The 18494-nt window shown below is 39.3% G+C and overlaps 1 protein-coding gene across 1 annotated transcript in view; it reads right to left on the minus strand.

The window, feature by feature from the left end:
• CNTNAP2 (contactin associated protein 2) overlaps window positions 1-18494 on the minus strand; it is a 2149916-nt gene that overhangs the window by 1117048 nt on the left and 1014374 nt on the right. The window contains exon 5 of the mRNA XM_089329590.1: window positions 3311-3514. Coding sequence (XP_089185716.1) covers window positions 3311-3514 — 204 coding nt within the window. The remainder of the gene's footprint in view (window positions 1-3310; window positions 3515-18494) is intronic.

Raw genomic sequence — 18494 nt, forward strand, 5'->3', positions numbered from 1 at the left:
TTCAGTAAAAAATAAGGGTGGGAATATGAGAGGGAGGAGGAAATTTGTTACTGTAAAGCTATATAATTCTGCATACATTCCTATGGAGTTACTTCTAAGGGTACAGTTTAAAAACCTTGCATGGGACTCCAAATCCCATTAAGCTTGCTGGTAAAAATGACATGTTAATTGTTAAAGGGATCATATTAAGTGCTAAAGTGAACCTATGGATAGGATTAAATGTTAAAGTGATCATATAAATAGGATCAAGTGTCTGGTAATAATCATAGATTGAATTCAAAAGGACAGAATGTTCCAACATGGGAAGCAGTCCACACAGCTGACTCATAGAATGACAATCGCTTTAAGGAACACTCTGAGCTCAGAATCAGCCATTAAGTCTTCCTGGTCTGGCTGAAAAGCCCTGAGAGCATTTCAGGTATGGAAAGCCAGGACACTGTGGCAAAACATGTTCTACATGAAGGATCTCTGTGAGTGAGATCCCCTTGGGAAGAACTGGCCATCAAAGAAGGATGTACTTTTCTCTAAAGTGAGGAGAGAACTTCCATTTTGCTTATGCCCTTGTCCAAATACTGACAGAGTTCATGGACTCAAAAGGCTTCCATAGCCTAGGCAGCTCATGGCAAGGACTTTGGGTAGTCACTGATGTCATACATAAGAGTGCTAACTGTTAAATTAACAACAAGATTCACTGTGTACTAACTCTCCATGCAGGACCTCTGACCTCAATGAGCTGTATTATGAGAGTTAACTGTAAAACTAGTTCTCAAACTGTTTTTGTGTGTGTGTGTGTGTGTGTATGTGTACATTGTTGAAATCTTCACTTAGTATAGTGTTGGTCTCCTTTTTTATTTATTTATTTATTTTTAAATTTTTTGACAGGCAGAGTGGACAGTGAGAGAGAGAGAGACAGAGAGAAAGGTCTTCCTTTACTGTTGGTACACCCCCCAATGGCTGCTGCGGCTGGCGCGCTGCACTGATCCGAAGGCAGGACCCAGGTGCTTCTCCTGGTCTCCCATGAGGTGCAGGGCCCAAGCACTTGGGCCATCCTCCACTGCACTCCCGGGCCACAGCAGAAGGCTGGCCTGGAAGAGGAGCAACTGGAACAGAATCCGGCACCCCGACCGGGACTAGAACCCGGTGTGCCGGCACCACAAGGTGGAGGATTAGCCTATTGAGCCGCAGCACTGGCCCTGTGTTGGTCTTCTGTGTATAAAGTTAATTTAAAATAAATCTCAGTGGAAAATGGGACTGGGAATGGGAGAGGGAGGATGAGGAAGGTTGGGAGGGCAGGTATGCTGGGAAGAATAACCATTTTCCTAAAGTTGTACTTATGAAATTTCATTCCTTAAAAATAAATTAAAAATATAATAAAGTGAATGCATAAAAAAGTTAACATATGGGGTACAAGTCATATTTAAGAAGGTTTAGACCATTCAAATTTGTAACTGGCAAGGAAGCAAATAGGCATGATCTCTTTTTGGTGTTCTTAGTTTTGTGTCTTTCTATTGTAGTACAGTTAATGGATGAATTGTGGTTATTCATATATTTTACAACATAAAATATGTGCAGAGTTCTTATATTGCTGCAACAGAAAATATATGGAATGCAACATACCCTTTAAATAATGCTTATGGAGAATCTGAAATTTTTAGCCAAGCAAGAGAAAAAGGTATAATTGCTTTGCACAAATTGTACTTTTGAATGACAATCCCTAGATTGTGGATCTCTTCTTTAGCTTTAAGTAAATCTTAGCCAATTAGCAACATACACACATGCATAAATATTGCCTACTTAAAAATAGCAAAAAACAAAACAATTCCTTTGAGTTCATCTCTTTGTCTAGGCAACATTGCATTTCTCCATTTCCTTTATTTTTAGTTCATTATATTCAAAATATTTCTTTCCTTATTTCTCATTCTTTCTTTATCTAAAAAAGTTGGTAACACTTCTATCCTTTCTGTTACCCTGAGAGTAAGTTAGTAATGATTTCCATGCTACCAAAGCACAAATTCACTTCTCTGTCTTCTTTTTAAATTATATTTTAAAGGAATTGAACACATTTGGCCGTATGTTTTTATTCTCTTTGGTCTCTGCGAAGCTTCACCTTCTTTGCTTCTTCCTATTCCCTGTATGATTTTTCTTATTCTCCATTTAAGCACTTTTTCCTCTCAGTCTTACATATGCAACTCCACAATAGAAAACTCTGTACACATCTATATAAGACAACTTGGTTGTATATTGGACAACTCAAATGCACCATGCTCAAACACATCTCCACAGTTCCTCTGATAGGTTTCTCTGTAAAGATGGCACTAAAGTCTATTTGGTGCTCAAGCCTAAGTTGTAGGAATAATTCTTTGTATTCACATATTTCTTGTTGCATCATATTGAATGTATCACCAAGTTGTGATGACTTTACCACTAAAATAAACAAATTTTTTGCATCTCCATTGCTAACGACCTCATGCCAGCCACTACCATTTTGCACAGAGACAATGCAGAAGTCCTGGTTTGATTCTCGTGCCAACACAAGCAACTTTTAAAATATGAGTGTAATACTGTACAGTTTAAAGCCTTCCAATAACTTCTCATTTGCAAATGATATCTAAGTGGTTTACCACGCCCTGCAGGATCATACAGGGTTTGGACAATTTCCAACTCTTAGTTTTCAGCTCCTATTCTGAGAACTCACTGGATGTATCTCCACTGGCCTCTGTCTTCAGTGAGCTCTTTCTGTGAAGCCCTCCTCCCCTTGGTGATCTCGTGGCTGGATCTTTTTATCACTCAGCTCTCAGCTTGAGTCTTTTCTCTCCAAGAGGACTTTCCTCATTACACATTCTAATGATGGCCCCATTGCCTCTGCAAGGAGGAGGCTGATCTTTGATCCTTATCATATGAAATAATATAACTGATTTTATAATCTCTATTATTTATTTATAATTTTATCTCTATTTATTTATAATACTGATGTTAAGGCATTTATTTTTATTTAGTTGTAAAATCATTATGATGGGTAATATAGAGGTCATGTCTGACTCTTCTGTTAGGTCATACAGGTCATGAACTCAAGGACCTTGTCTGTTAGCTCCCTGCTGTGCTAGAGGCTAGTACCTTGCACAGGATAGATGCTTAATCAACACTGTTTGAAGGAGGAAGCATATCAATGCCTACTAACCACCATGGCTTAAAAATGAATTATAGCACATTGTGAATTCTTTATAGAACTTACATTTTAAAGTTTTAGCAACATTAACATTTTCTAGTGGGAATTTAATAAGCAACAAGACTGTTCACAGTTGGAGCATACCTAGGTTTAAACTGAGGACCAGCTTGGCTCTTTTCAGCTCCAAAGTAATGTAATCCCCTTGCTGTCCTTCTCCGTGCAACATTACCCCCTCACTTTCAGAGGTTTTAAATTTCAAGGCAATGACATCTTTCAGTGTCTTCATCTTCTTGTTTCTGAATCTATATGGTAACACAACATGGCCATCAAAGTTGATAACGTCAGCCCCTAAAAAAAAGAAAGAACACGTTAGTTTGGATCTTTGTATATTATCATCCACTCCCAATGAGTGTGTCCACAGAATAAGTAAGAAATAAAGTGCTTTCACTGGGAAATCTAGAGTCCCTGATTCTCATTCTATTCCTTCTTTCAATTTATTGTGTGTCCTGATGGGGTTTTTATGGGGAGAATTGATAAAGAATGATCATAAAAGTCTATATTAATATAAAATTTTACCTCAAGTATACTGCTCATATTTCCCTAACTTTAACTTGAAAATCTAAAATTTAGTACAAAAAAGTAAAATTATTTATCTCCCTAAAGATTACAAAATTTGGCAGGTTTCTCTTAAGAAAAAAAAAAGCTTTCATGGTTTTTAAATAATGAAGATACTTGGTATGTAGTTTTTGATGATATACTCATTTTTCTAATGGTTTTTATGTTCTTCTATATTTTTAGTAAATATTGCTATAGATTTAGAATTTCTAACCAATTGATCTTTAGGAAGTTTCTTCAAATTTGTTCTTAATCTGAGATTTCTTATCAGATCCTTGCATTTGGAATGAGAATTAGGCACCAGTATTTTTTACTACAATTAACAGACATTCTCAGTCTCCCGTATCAGTTAGGAGATACAATATCTGCTCTACACTATGGCTCCAGCAGCTCTAATTTGAATTTAGGGTATTACATTAAAGTGAAAGTTTATAATTTCTTTAGAGATGATGACAACTTTGTTAGCATTCTCAGAAACAGGGGATTGTGTGGAATAGTTTCATATCAGCTACTGATTCACCCCAGAAGTGAAAAATGAGATATTTAATATGCAGTGTTGGTCAATGAGTTCCCAATCATGGAAGAGCTCAAAGATGAATTGCAATGATTCAGATGAAATATTGAGTACGAACAAAAGTTTAGTCATTATCATTATCTAAGCTTAAAACATTTTAAAAATCCATTTCTATTATCTTTTAATTTCTAAATCATGGAAAACCTAGTCAAACTGAATAATTACTAATTTAGAGTTATGTCTGGACAAAGACAACTTTTAGATTTTGGGCAAGGTCTGGCTGAAGAATTCCACAGGGAGACACTGGAGAAAATAAATAGCAACTTTAAAGCCTGTGAAGGAAATGTTTTCTCGTTCATGTCCTAGTTCTCTGGCACTTGTTTACTTCAGTCACCATGGGGAATACCTTGGCTTGCCTTGTAAGTAGAGCATACCACCAAACAGATCCCTTTGCACAAGGGAGGCGTACAGCTACGTAGCCACATTCAGTCTTCTGTGCACACTACTTGTCATACTCAGCTTTACTCTTACCTGATTCTATGAAGCGAGGTTTTGTGAATACAGTTATTTCAAATATGACTTAAAAATAAATCTAAATTTTCCTTTCAATTCATAGATGGCTTTCATGTGTTATAAAAATAGTATTCTGTTTTCTTAAATATTTATGCTTCTAAGTGACAATTTAGGCAGTTTTATATTATAAAAAGTACAGAAAGAAAACCATAACTGTGAACTTTAATTTTTGATTCTGTTTGTCAGTTCTTTCTTAGTCAACAGAATTTCATTATCTGAGCTGCTAAATCATAGAGGTTTACTTTGATATGGGAGAAAAAAAATCAACCATTGAATTTTGGCTTTTGCTAACACTGCAAAGACAATTATATTTTAGCTTAATTATCTATACTGTCACAGCTGAATTCCAATGGTAGTATCTTTATCATCCATGAGAGACAAAGAGGAGAAAAAATGGAATCAGGTTATAAGATCTCAGGTTGAATTCATAATCTAGCAGTTGTCAGAAACTACTTTTTGCCTTGAAAAGTGAATAAATGAAAAACAGAAGACGGAAGTAAATTCTGAACTCCAGAAAGTAATTTTGGAGTCAATTTCATATCGGTGGCAGTTGAATAATAGACACATCATTGTTTTATACACTTTCAATATATATTAATTGACATAAAATATTTCTCATTCAGCAAGTAAATGCTCCTGGAGCTTAGAGGAAGAAATCACGGCTGGTATTTTCTCCTTAAAAGGAGTCTATGTTCAGTCTTAGGCTCTGCATGCTAATCTATGCAATGTTGATATTTTCTGCCTTGCTTTTAGGGCAATGTGAAAATGCGAGTGTGGTTTATTTTTTGTCGGTCCCAAGATATTCATAAACACATGAAGGAAAGCCATCCCTGTGGACCAGGTCTCATGTTACACATGGTGGATGCCCATGGGCAGCTGGGCACGTGATAAAACACTCTGCAAGACATACCCCTCTGCTAGGAACTCAGAGTTGTTCCACAAATGAGTTAAATGTTTCCACATACCAGAATTTCTCTTGTGTGTGTGAGCTCAGAGCTGACTAGGAAATAATAAAATTCCTAGGAATAATCAATGATATAAAATGTATACTTAAACGCATCCCATACACACATTAAGAGTCTGCTATATTGTATACCAATGGAAATAGCATCGCCAGATTTTAGTTCTTTTTCCTATATAAATACATTAACATTTTATTTTACATCTAATAATATGTTGTATTTATTTTAGGATAAGTCATTTTTTTCCTATTATCTTGATTGCTTATCCCTCCCTAGAATTAAGTTTTCAATGCAGTGATTAAATATGTATGGTTGAACTGTTTAAGCAATCTGAAAAACAATAATGGCTAGTCAAAAAGCGAATGTAAAATCACAGTGTTTCTACAATTTTGTTTCTAACAATGACTCAGAGAGCTGAAAATGTGCCCAATTCATCAAAATCATCATGGTAGAGAAGACTTTCGGTTAGAATTTTATTGTTACCTAGTCTTTACTTTCTGAATCTGGGTAAGATATTTTGGAAAAGTGTTTATTATCTAAATATTTAAAAAATACATTTTATATACTTTACTATAAATGCAATATTTCTTGTTTCATAGAAATAAATTAAACAGCACAGAAATATAGAAAGTAGAAAGTGAATCCCAAGTGCAAGAGATCACCAATACTGATGGGTGATAGATTGCTGCACATGTTGGATTTTATGCATATACCAAGCTATCTTTTAGCCACTGTATAAAATAATCCTTACATTAAATATATGCTCATATGTATATTATATGTATGTGCATATTTATGCATAATGATATACATATGTTTTACATAATTTATGCAAATACATATCATTTAAAGAGTTTGAAATATTTTATATCTTTAATACTAATATTTAAAAATACTTCAAGGTTGAATTTTCTTAGATTAATAAATTTTACATAAATGCAAATCAACATATCTTTTAAGTCAGATGCTAATATTTTAGACACAGTGATGGTTCTTTGCAAAATATTTCAATTGCCATCTTCTCCCCAGTCACCCAGTTTTATTCTTTTTTATAGCGCTTGCCTCTGTCTGACATAATGGTATGTTTGTCTTGTTTTACTACTTGTCTTCTATGAATGTATCCATCAGAGACTGCTTTGTTCTACCATAAAGCTCAGTACCTTTAACAATGTCTGAAAACCCACCAGTGTGCACTAAATATTTCTTTTATATTGAATATTGTTATTCATATCTCAATAAATAGGGATAAATATAGCAAACATTATGATTTCATGTATTTGCATTAAAAATAGAGTCAGTAGGTTAGAGGAAGTTTCAATAATCATTCTGACCTATCAAGGTTTCATCTGCAGGGGAAAGGAAGGGAAATGGCAGATTCATTTCGGGGGTTGTGAAAGTGGGCAGGAATTCAGCCCAGTAATTTTAATTAACTCAGTCCTGAAACAGACATACACGCTAGTGGAATCTTTTATCATTCCATTTGCAAATTTTTTTTCGTTTGATTTTCTTTCTCGTAACCTACTGTCTTTGCTTTCCATAGATCTGTTTAAAACTTAGTTTAAAACACATTCCAAAATGTCGTTAGCTAATTTGAGTAACAGTAGCAAGTGAACCTTCTCCAGAATCTAGAAATTGTGATCTGGAGACACACTGGACAAGTCACCACTACTCTCTGAAAAGTGAAATGAAACCAAACCCCACAGGCTCCCTCTTCCACGTCTCACATTTTATCTAACAGTCTAACTATTTGTGCACACATAATTCTTTCTCTGGCCCTTACTGTTCGTGTCCAGGCCATCAAGCCAGAGATGTGGGATTTCCTTGAGTTCCTCCTTTATCTCATCCACCCACACTCAGTCAGCTCCCAGCAGTATGAGATGCAAGACCTCTGTGTTTTGCAACCTCATGGCTTAGGCTTTCTAGTTTCTGCATAGAATGGGTTTAAGGGAAGACTAGAGGATGAGAACTGTTCATTTAACTATGTTAATAGGAGTGCAATAGACATGAGAGGTCTTGGCAACCTGGCTTCCTGCTGAAGTACACCCTTGGAGGCAGCAGGGTAGATAAAATACTTGGGTCTCTGCCATTCACGTGGAAGAACCAAATTGAGTGCCAGTCTCCCAAGCTCAGCCTGCTCTATTCTGGCCCACTGGGGGCATTTGGGGAGTGAACCAGTGGATAGGAGCTCTCTCTCTCTGTCTATCGTTTTTTGTTTATCTGTTTCCCTTTCTCTCTGGCTATCAAATGATTAAAATTTTTAAAAGTCATATTATTTAACACCAAAAGACAAAAGACAAAACAAAATAAAACTGAGATGCCTACTGTGTCCCAGATTGTCAGCAGACACGGGCACAGACACACGTATCTCCTGCCATATTCTGTACTCCCTCCCACTCATAACCCACAGGACATCGGAAAATCAGAGCGATCCATTTCTAAGCAGGGTTATAGCTCTAATATATCTGATAATGCAGAGATAATAAGCAATTTCTGAAAATTAGCATAAAATCTATTTGTAGGAAATCCATGTGGAAGCTATTTTTATTTATTTTTGCAAATCGAAAAGTCAAACAAATTAGACTTGCCTTCTCTGAGATAATATTGCTGTTTGCTGGAAATAGCTCCAAAGTTTTTTACCACACAAGATCTGTTTTCTGCCGGGGAAAAGACCGTTCAGAATTATAAATCCTAAGTAAATATTAAACATATGAAGAAGAGAAGTAGACATCAAGGAACTCCTAGGAATGTCTTGTGATTTGAATTACTCTCAACATTTATTTTAGATTTTTAAAAATCACTGCACAGTTAACCTTCTAGTTCCATTTAAAACATGATTGTCATGGTTGACACCCATATTTCAATATTATTTAGACTAAGCAGGACAATTTTGTTTTCTTTTTTAACATTTATTTATTTGAAAGAGTTACACAGAGAGAAGGAGAGGCAGAGAGAGAGAGAGAGAGGTCCTCCATTCACTGGTTTACTTCCCAGTTGGCCGCAACAGCCGGAGCTGCGCTGATCCAAAGCCAGGAGCCAGGAACTTCCTCAGGGTCTCCCACAAGGGTGCATGGGCCTAAGGTCTTGGAGCATCTTCTACTGCTCTCCCAGGCACAGCAGAGAGCTGGATGGGAAGTGGAACAACTGGGACTCAAACTGGCAGCCCTGTGAGATGCCAGCACTGCAGGCAGCGGCTTTACCCACTACGCCACAGCACCGCTCCAGGGACAATTTAGTTGGAAGTGGAGCTAGGAGACTTGCTTTACTTTTTAAAAAACATGTACTTACTTACTTATTTATATGAAAGCAAGAGAGAGAGAGAGAGAGAGAGACAGAAATCTTCTACCCACTGGCTCACTCCCCTAAATGGTGGCCACATTCAGGGCTGGTGATACCAAATCCAGGAACCTTGAACTCCATCTGGGTCTCTCATATGGTGGCTGGTGTCCATGCACTTGGGACATATCTGCCGCCTTTGCAGGTGCATTAGGAGGGACCTGGATTGGAAGTGAAGCAGCTGGAATTCGAACTGCCACTCTGATATGAGAAGCAGATGTTGTAAGTGGCAGCTTAACTCACTGTACCACGACACCCAACAACTTGTTTTGAAGCTCCATTTTGATAGTAGTTTATGAAATACTAAGGACAAATCAATAATTATTACTGGTAAAGAGGGAATGATGGACTGGGAGGAGGCCAGTGGTAACCATGCTATTCATTTCTTACTCACTGTTTATTTAATTTAAGCCATTTTAGAAAATTTATTTATCTGTTCAATTATTTAAAATATTTATCCATTTGAAAGTCAGAGTTACAGAAAGAGAAGGGAGAGGCTCAGAGACAGATCTTCCATCTGCTGGTTCAGTCCCAAGATGGCTGCAACAGCCTTGTCTAGGCCAGTCCAAAGCCAGGAACCCAGAACTTAACCCAAATCTCCCACATGGAGGCAGACACCCAAATATTGTGCCTCCCAAGGTGTGCATCATCAGGAAACTGGAATTTGAAATAGAGCTGAGACCTGAATCCATGTTCTTGGATTTACAATTTTGTTTGCCCAAACACTGCACCAAATGCCTACTCCATCTTCGTCATTTCCTGAAATGACCACAACTTGGTTCTCAGCCCCCTTCAGTATAACCATGACATTCGTTGTCTGTGTACTGACATTGTGATGTCTGTGGTCTTATTCACCTTGGATGGACTGCTCTTCCTTTGGTTAGCCAGTTGCTAGAAATAGCAAGCATCTCACCCATAATCACATTTCTCAACTACAAATCAACCAATGCAGAATGCACACCCCAGCTAAATCTTTTATCTAGCTCTAACCTCTGGCCAGTATCCACCTGCCCTAATCACTCAGTTTTCAGTCTACTAGGGATAGCCTGTTTGTCCAGAGCCTATTGAAGTGATTTAAGCTAATCAACACTTGGTTTTCTTACTTTGTCTCATTCTCTCCTTCCCATGGAAACCTCAATAAATACTCTTGTCCTCATGCCTCCCCTCTCCCTCTGTCTTTGGACAGACCCTAGGGATTCTCTGTGTGCCTCTTCCCCACCCCCAGGTCCCATCTTAGCCCTCTTCTTTGGGGACTATGAATAATAGCCTTTTCAATGGGAAGCAGTTTCTGATATGTTAATCTCAGTATTACACTATATTTTAAAATATGTTCAACAGAAAATTATATTACCATGCAGTGTAAAAGAAGAAATAATAATTTTGATCAAACAAGATAAAAATCAGAATTGTTGGCAACTTATTTCATACATTTTCTGCAAAAAGCTCCTTAAAATAAATTTTAATGAAAGTCTGAAATCTCCTAGTGATCACTAAGATATCTTTTATACTATAACACTGTGTCAAGACTGTGTGGTTCCTGAGGCAAAGGGGTATTTTTTAAGAAAAAACTTAATCAATGAGCTGCCTGGAGGAAAGAGAATGAATATTGAGAGTAATAAATCCAGACACATGGGGGAACAGCTTACCGGACTGTTTTGAAGAGGCCAGTTCTGTGTGACTTTAATATTTGGGGCTCATGGGTCATGGTCAGTGTTAGAATTGGAAGACGAAAGCCCTAATGCTCCCTATAGAAGCATGGCTGGTATCCTGAACAGAAGACACAGGCTCAGATCTGCCCCTTGAACAGCTGACCCCTGTGCTTCTGAGAGACAGTGCGGAGGTGGGATCCAGAGGCAGACACGGAAAGACCTTGTCTTAGAGAAGCAGGCATTCTAATAATGTAAACAAGTCATGCAAACCTGGAATTCAGGGCATACACATGTTATTAAAAATATGCAAAGTATTCTGATGATGCGCTATTGCTACCCAGAATTCCAAAGTACTTAGGGCTTATATAGCAATCGGAGAATTTCAGATGACTACTGACAAACAGAATGCTGTCCCATGGTATAATAAATCCAATATCACAAAGGTATCAGGACTTTTAATGGGATTGAAATTGCCCTAAAAATAAAAACGAGATGCCAACTATTTCTTTTTTTTTTTTTTTTTGACAGGCATAGTTAGACAGAGAGAGAGACAGAGAGAAAGGCCTTTCTTCCGTTGGTTCACCCCCAAAATGGCCGCCACTGCCAGCCCGCTGCGCGGATCCGAAGGCAGGAGCCAGGTGCTTCTCCTGGTCTCCCATGGGGTGCAGGGCCCAAGCTCTTGGGCCATCCTCCACTACACTTCCGGGCCACAGCACAGAGCTGGACTGGAAGAGGGGCAACCGAGACAGAATCCTGCACCCCAACAGGGACTAGAACCCGGGGTGCCGGCGCTGCAGGCGGAGGATTAGCCTAGTGAGCCACGGCGCCGGCCCAACCATTTCCTTCTAAAACCTAATTAATATTTTATTCATTTATTGCAACACCTTAATTTTTAAACAGACTCTCAGAAGTTTCTGACTTTGCTATCTGCATTTGTATGCTCCATAGTTTTCAAATCCATACCTTAAAAAACTCCAAAAATAGAAAGTTAATACTGTCCTAAGCTGTATACCCTTCAGCAACAATTCCTGCAAAGTTTCCTAAATGTGAAAAATACACTAGTGGCCAGGCATTTAATTTTTATTTATTTTCCTTTGGGCTTTTCTGGAAGCTAAGTGAATTGGTAAAAACAAATTTCACTTATTTACAACACACTAGGCATATGCACAGTGTGTTCTGAGTTTATGCGTGTGGTGCGGTCCTTTACAGCTGAGCTTTAGTTTTGGTTTGATTTCACACACCTTGGGTGAAACTTCTAGTTCAAGCAGAAAACAGGATTAACAAAGGTCAGATTGACACAAGTTGTGAAATAATGTGCTCGCCCATCTCCAGCAGAGCAGGTGAGTCGTGTCTGCCAAAACACTAGATGGTTCTCCATGGCCTGGTCGTCCACCCACACACCTCAGGGATGTGGGCACTGGAGAGAATCTTGGGGGCCATAGCATGACACTCACGGGGGCCCTGGTGAACAGGTTGAGTTCATGTATGGCCATAAATGAGCAGTGTTCACACTACTTGTTCAGAGAACCAACCTTGACAGAGATAAAATGATCTGAACCTCCTGGAGTTATTGCTCAGAGGGGATGAGCAGTTCGTACAAATGAGTGATGCTGTTTTGTTCTAAAAATCATGGAATCCAACCATTGATTTCTCTTCTGTGTTTTCACTTTGCATAGAGACACAGATGACAAAGATGTATTTCTCCCTGAGTAGAAAATCAATATAGAAAGGATGCTAATTAATAGCTAGAAACCTTATATGATGGCAGTTTATGGTATATTATAGGTGTATGTGGACAATTCTTATCAACTTGTAGGTAACTGATGCAATGCAGTAATGCTGGTGTATTTTGAGGTTCAATTTTCAAGAAACACCAGGAATCCAAACTGTTAATGAAAATCTTCCTTTTTTTTTACATTTAGAAGATGATTTGGGGTGGCGTTAAGCAAAGGGTACTAACTGCTGGCTCACAGATTTGTTTGGTCACATGTATCCTTAAATTTGAATACTGTCAAAATATAAACCTGAATAGGTACAATGCATCTGAAAATTTAACTCTCCATCATACCGTAATTTACCTGTGAATAACCACAGATTGTACCAGCAAGAATGTTTTTTTCTCAAAGGGAAAATTTTATGGGAAATAAAATGATTAATGTTAAATCAATAGAAAGTACATGGTAACAGAAAACAAATTTAAATGCAAATAAGAAAATATGGTGCTTTTATTTTTTTGCTTGAAAGAGGACTCCTGTATCACATTCCACATGCAGAGAGAAGCTCTCTGCTGCTTACTTGTTGTTTATGGAAGAGTACACATCACAGGAGCAAGTCTCCGTGTCTGACCTAGTAGGGAATAAATAACTCGACTAACAAGAGTTAATCAAATGCTGCTAATGACGACTAACTAACAGGATCAGCTGGCGAAGATGCATCAAAATTTTTCCTCTCATGTTTTGTACCATTATCCATTATACAATGATAATATAATTTTAATGATGTCATATTTGAGAGGCAGGCGAGAGAGAGAGAGAGAGAGATGGAAGGAAGGATGGGAGGGAGGAAGACAAAGAAGGAAAAGAGAAAGAAAGGAAAAAGAGGGTGAGGGGTTGGCTTTGTGGCACAGTGGGTTAAGCCTCTTGTGATATCAGCAGCCCATATCAGCCTGACAATGTGCCTGGGACAGCAGTACATGACGGTCAAAGTACTTGGGTCCCTGTCAACCACGTGGGAGACCCAGATAGAGTTCCAAGCTCCTGGCTTCTGCCTGGCCCATCCTCAGCCATTGTGGCCATCTGGGGAGTGAACCATCAGACAGAAGATCGTTTCTCTCACTCTCTCCCTCCCCTTTCCCTCTCTCTTTACTCTCCTCTCTCTGACTTTCAAATAAAAAAATAAATAACATTTTAGATAAGAAAACACAAAAAACTTGAACTTCCTTTTTGAAACTTTGGCTAGAAGACAATTTTCTGAAAGGAAATATATGTTTGAAAGTTTACTACCTTATTGTTCTGAATGTTTTTGTCCTTCCCAAATTCATTATCTCAAAATTAATCACCAAGGAGATGGTACCAAGAGGTGAGGTCTTTAGGAAGTGACTGGGTCATGAAGGTGGTGTCCTTATAAACGAGGCTTCAGAGAGCTGCTGAGCCCCTTCCAACATGAGAGACACAGCGAGAAGCCACCAGCTAGGAAGCAGAAAGCAAGACCTCACTAGCCACCAAATCTGCTGGTGTTTCAATCTTGGACTTCCCAGTCTCCAGAACCGTAAAAAACAAATTTCTATTGCTTATGAAAAGCTATCTAATTTATGGTGTTTTTATAGCTCCAAAAAGACCAAAAGAAAAAATTGGTAGGTGGAGTGGAGTCCTCCTGGAACAAATACTAAACATGGAGAAACAACCTTGGAACTCATCCACGTGTAGAGGCTGGGAAGCTTTGGAAGTTCATGCGAGCAAAAATCTGTATCATTCTCAATGAATTTTTAAGGCCAATTCAGGTGAGGGCCTGGATGGAAAGAAGAGAGCTGCAGGGAGAGCTTCAATCTTCTACAGTAGACCTACGTGAAAGTGGTTATGAACAGAATAGTGGCAGAAATATGAAGAAATGCCATCTGATGAGGCCTCCTACAGTAATGAGGTATATGCTAGTGAAATATGGAGGAAATGCATAGTGGAAAAAAACATGGCTGACATGTTCATATTCTACTGTTTTGTCAAAGAGAGAACCTGTCAGTAATGAAATTGGATACTTGGCTGATGGAATGTTTAAGCAAATTACTAAATATGTGTCTTGTCTTCTTTTGAATGGCTATAGTAAATTGTGAGAGCAATATGGCTTAAAAGCACAAGTGTTTAAGATTCTTCTTGGGAAGACTGCATCCCATATTTAAGTGCACAATTTCAAATTCTAGCTCCATTTCTAATTCCAATTTCCTGCTAATACACACCCTGCGGGACAGCAGACGGTAACTCAAATAGTTGGGTCCCTGCTCCTATGTGGGAGACAAAAACTGATTTCTGAGTTTCTGGCTTTGGCTTAGCTCAACCTTGTCTGTTGCTGTCATTTGAGAAGTGAGCCAGTCAATCGGAAAAATTCTGTCTATTAAATAAAATTTTTAAAACAAAATTTAATTTTAGAAAAAAGCATAATTATCGAAAAGAAAGCAAAACTTTGGAAAAGTACCTGGAAAATTCTCAGCCTATCCACATCAAAAACTTGAGAAATGTTTTGGGGAGAACGAGGGTGTGGCACACCAGCCTCCTGATGAAGGATTAGTATAGATCAGTTATTTCAAGGGAACTTAGGACGTATGGAACAGGGCAATGGAAGAATAACCATGTGAGCATTTCAGAAATCGTAAGGGCTATCCCTCCCATCACAGTGCCAGGTGCCAGGGCGCAGAGGGCAAAACAGTATCAATCGAGTAGCCATGGGCATCTGTGGGTCCTTGGAACCCCCTCCCCAGTGCTGATTCAAGGCTCTGCTTCCTGCAACACATTACCACTCTCCGGGGCAGCTCTAGCCGTGGCTGCCCCTGGCGAGCTGTGGGGCACCACAGCTCCTGTCTGCGTTCAAGGATGCCCTGGAGAAGCTGTGGGGCCAGAGTCCCTGCAAGAGGGCACAGCTGCTTCTAAGATGCATGGCTGGTGAAAGCCACTAGTATCCAGCCTACGAGGGCTTCAGGCTTGTGATGCATCACAGAACTACTACCAAGCAGGACTGCAACTGAGATCCACTGATGGGATTGAATACTCAAGGCTATGGGGCCAAGGCGGTGACTCCAACAGGTCCTGCCACTGTAGTCATAGAAGGCAGAATCACCATCAAAAGAAAATTATTCTCAAGTCGTGGGACTTGAAAGTTAGAATCTGTTACCACTTTCTTCCTTTTTTCCCATTCTGAGTGGAAATGTCTATCCAATGCCTGTCTTACTACTGCATTTTGGAAGCACATAACTTGTTTGATCTCACAAGTTCATATCTGGAGAGCAATAAGCCTCAGGACTATTCCTACCTTGAGTCTCAGCCATATCTGATTTAAATGACATTTAGATTTGGACTTTGGATGTAGAATTTAAAGTTCATGCTGGAATCAGTTAAGACTTTGGGGTTACAGGGACAGAGTGGATGCTTTATTCATGTAAGAAGTGCATAAATTTGGTGAATACCGTGAATAAAAATATGGTATAAATATCTGTTCACTCCCAAAATACATACATTGAGAGTCAACGATGTAATACTAGGAAGTGGAACCTTTGGGTGATGGTTAGGTCATGAGTGTACAACCCTCATGACTGGGATTAATTTCCACATAGAGACCCCAGAGAACCAGCTGTTGCTTCGACCCTGTGAAGACACAGCTAGACTATGCCTTCTATGAACCAAGAAGCTCCCAGCAGGCACCAAACCTGCTGGTACCTCGATCTTGGCCTTCTTAGCCTCCAGAATTATGAGAAACAAATTTCCATTTCTACAAGAGATATACAGCTTATGATATTTTATTACAGCAGCTTGGACTTAGATACCAACTCACAGTCACATTCTTCCTTATTTGCAGATTGTTCATTTTCAAATTTTTCCTACAGCTAAAATATATTTGTAATCAGAAAAGCAACACTAAGACACTTTGACAGTCATTTCTGGACACAAACAGAGTTTCAAAAAAATTTGAAGCCCTAGATATGCACTTTCACAGCTGATGTCCAGCAAGGCAGTTCCTTGCTTTCTTGCTTCAGCTCTCATACTGTTAAAAATTGTATACTTTTGGTGATATATTTATTGCCACATTTTCCCCATTTTTGTGAGTTTGTTTAAAGGAGAGGGTGATTTTGCTATTTAAAATACCTCCTTCCCAAGTATAAGGTTGAAGTGCTGGCTATTGGCTCACAGCCCAAAGTCGGCTGTGACTTATGGAGAAAACTGTTCAGGTACAAGTTACAGTGTTATTTAGCAGTTCAACAATAAATAATCTGCAATGCATATTATCAGGTGCCTTTAGACAAAAGCAGACACACATAAATCAAGGTTAAGTGCTGATTGGTTGATCAAAACATGGTGATGGAGGTCGGCGCTGTGGCGCAGTGGGTTAATCCTCCACCTGCAGTGCCGACATCTCATATGGGCGTTGGTTCTAGTCCCGGCTGCTCCTCTTCCAATCCAGCTCTCTGCTGTGGCCTGGCAAAGCAGTAGAAGATGGCCCAAGTCCTTGGGTCCCTGCACCCACATGAGAGACCAGGAAAAAGCTCCTGGCTCCTGGCTTTGGATCGGCGCAGCTCCAACCATTGTGGCCATTGGGGAGTGAACCAACGGACGGAAGACCTTTCTCCCTGTTTCTCTCCCTCTCACTGTCTGTAACTCTACCTCTCAAACAAACAAATAAAATCTTTAAAAAAAAAAAAAACAACATGGTGTGTCGCTCCCCCTCTTCGTGGAGGAATGACACAGGACCCTGCACTGTTCTTTTGTCTGCTCGGCCCTCCCCGGGCTTGCTGCTGGTTCTTCCCGGGTTGGCTACCATCCTTCCACCTCCGTGGAGGCGCGGGCCCCCCTGCCACTTTCCCCACTTCCGCAGGGGAGCCGCACACCGCCGGCCGGCTCTCTCGGGGGCTTCTCGGGGGCTGCTCAGGTGCTCCCCTTAGATGTTCCTGGTGCATGTTGTCTCTCTCCTCCTTCATAGTCCTCTTCCACCAATCCCAACTCTGCTACCCACACGCCGAGTACGCTGCTCTCCTCCAATCAGGAGCAGGTCCTACAGTTTATTGGTTGAACTGGAGGCAGCTGTGTAGAAGCTGTTTCCTCCTCTCCCAGCGCCATATTGTGGGAGAGCAGATGCATAGAATAAGTCTTAATTCGAGTAACTTAGTCTAGTCCGAGTTGCTCCCCACAATGGTGACCAAAGACTCACACAAAACTAACCCTATGATTCTCTTAGGAATAATAGTTCAGTATTGGCTTATTCAGTCTTGTGGCAACTATCGCAAGTACTGCATATGCTATCATGAGTGCTGAGGATTAACTATATTTTCATTCACTTATTTTTAAATAAGAAAGTAAAGAATATTTCAAACTACCAATAAAAGTATTTAATTTAACCTTGAAGACAATGATCAACAAACTGAAAATCTTCCTACAGTTCAAAGTCATGCTGCATTGGTATCATTTGACAAAAACACTCCTTTAATTTCTTTTCCCTGCATGAGCATGTATTTTAGCATATGTGACTTCCAAGTAGAGTGCAGAACAGCGAATCTCTCATTCCTCACACAAGGTTACCAAAACTAACCCCTGCGGCTTACATACTGAGAATTACAAATCACTAGGCACCTTGCAAGCCGTAAATCTAGTTTTGGCGATACTGGGAAGTGTAGAATCTCAGGGTGAATCACAAAATCCAAATCATGTCCTTCATTCTACATTTGCTGTGAGTTGATGTGCAGAGTTTTCATTTTTTTTAGCTCTCTGATTATCACTTACTTTTCACAACTTTATAGGATATATTCTACTTGAAATTTGGAACATAAAACACACACACACAGAGACACAGTGTTGAGTCTACCAGAAGGGGGACATTAATCTGTATTCTCTCTAAGCCCTAAGCTCCTAAAGGCTATAAATACACTCAGAGTTGAAATTCTTATATTTCAAGAATTTTAGATATACTTTTGTATAATTTACTCTTTG

Source organism: Oryctolagus cuniculus, chromosome 3 (genome assembly GCF_051225735.1).
Source record: "Oryctolagus cuniculus isolate XC-2025 breed Fujian yellow rabbit chromosome 3, ASM5122573v1, whole genome shotgun sequence".
NCBI classification, from domain to species: Eukaryota; Metazoa; Chordata; class Mammalia; order Lagomorpha; family Leporidae; genus Oryctolagus; species Oryctolagus cuniculus.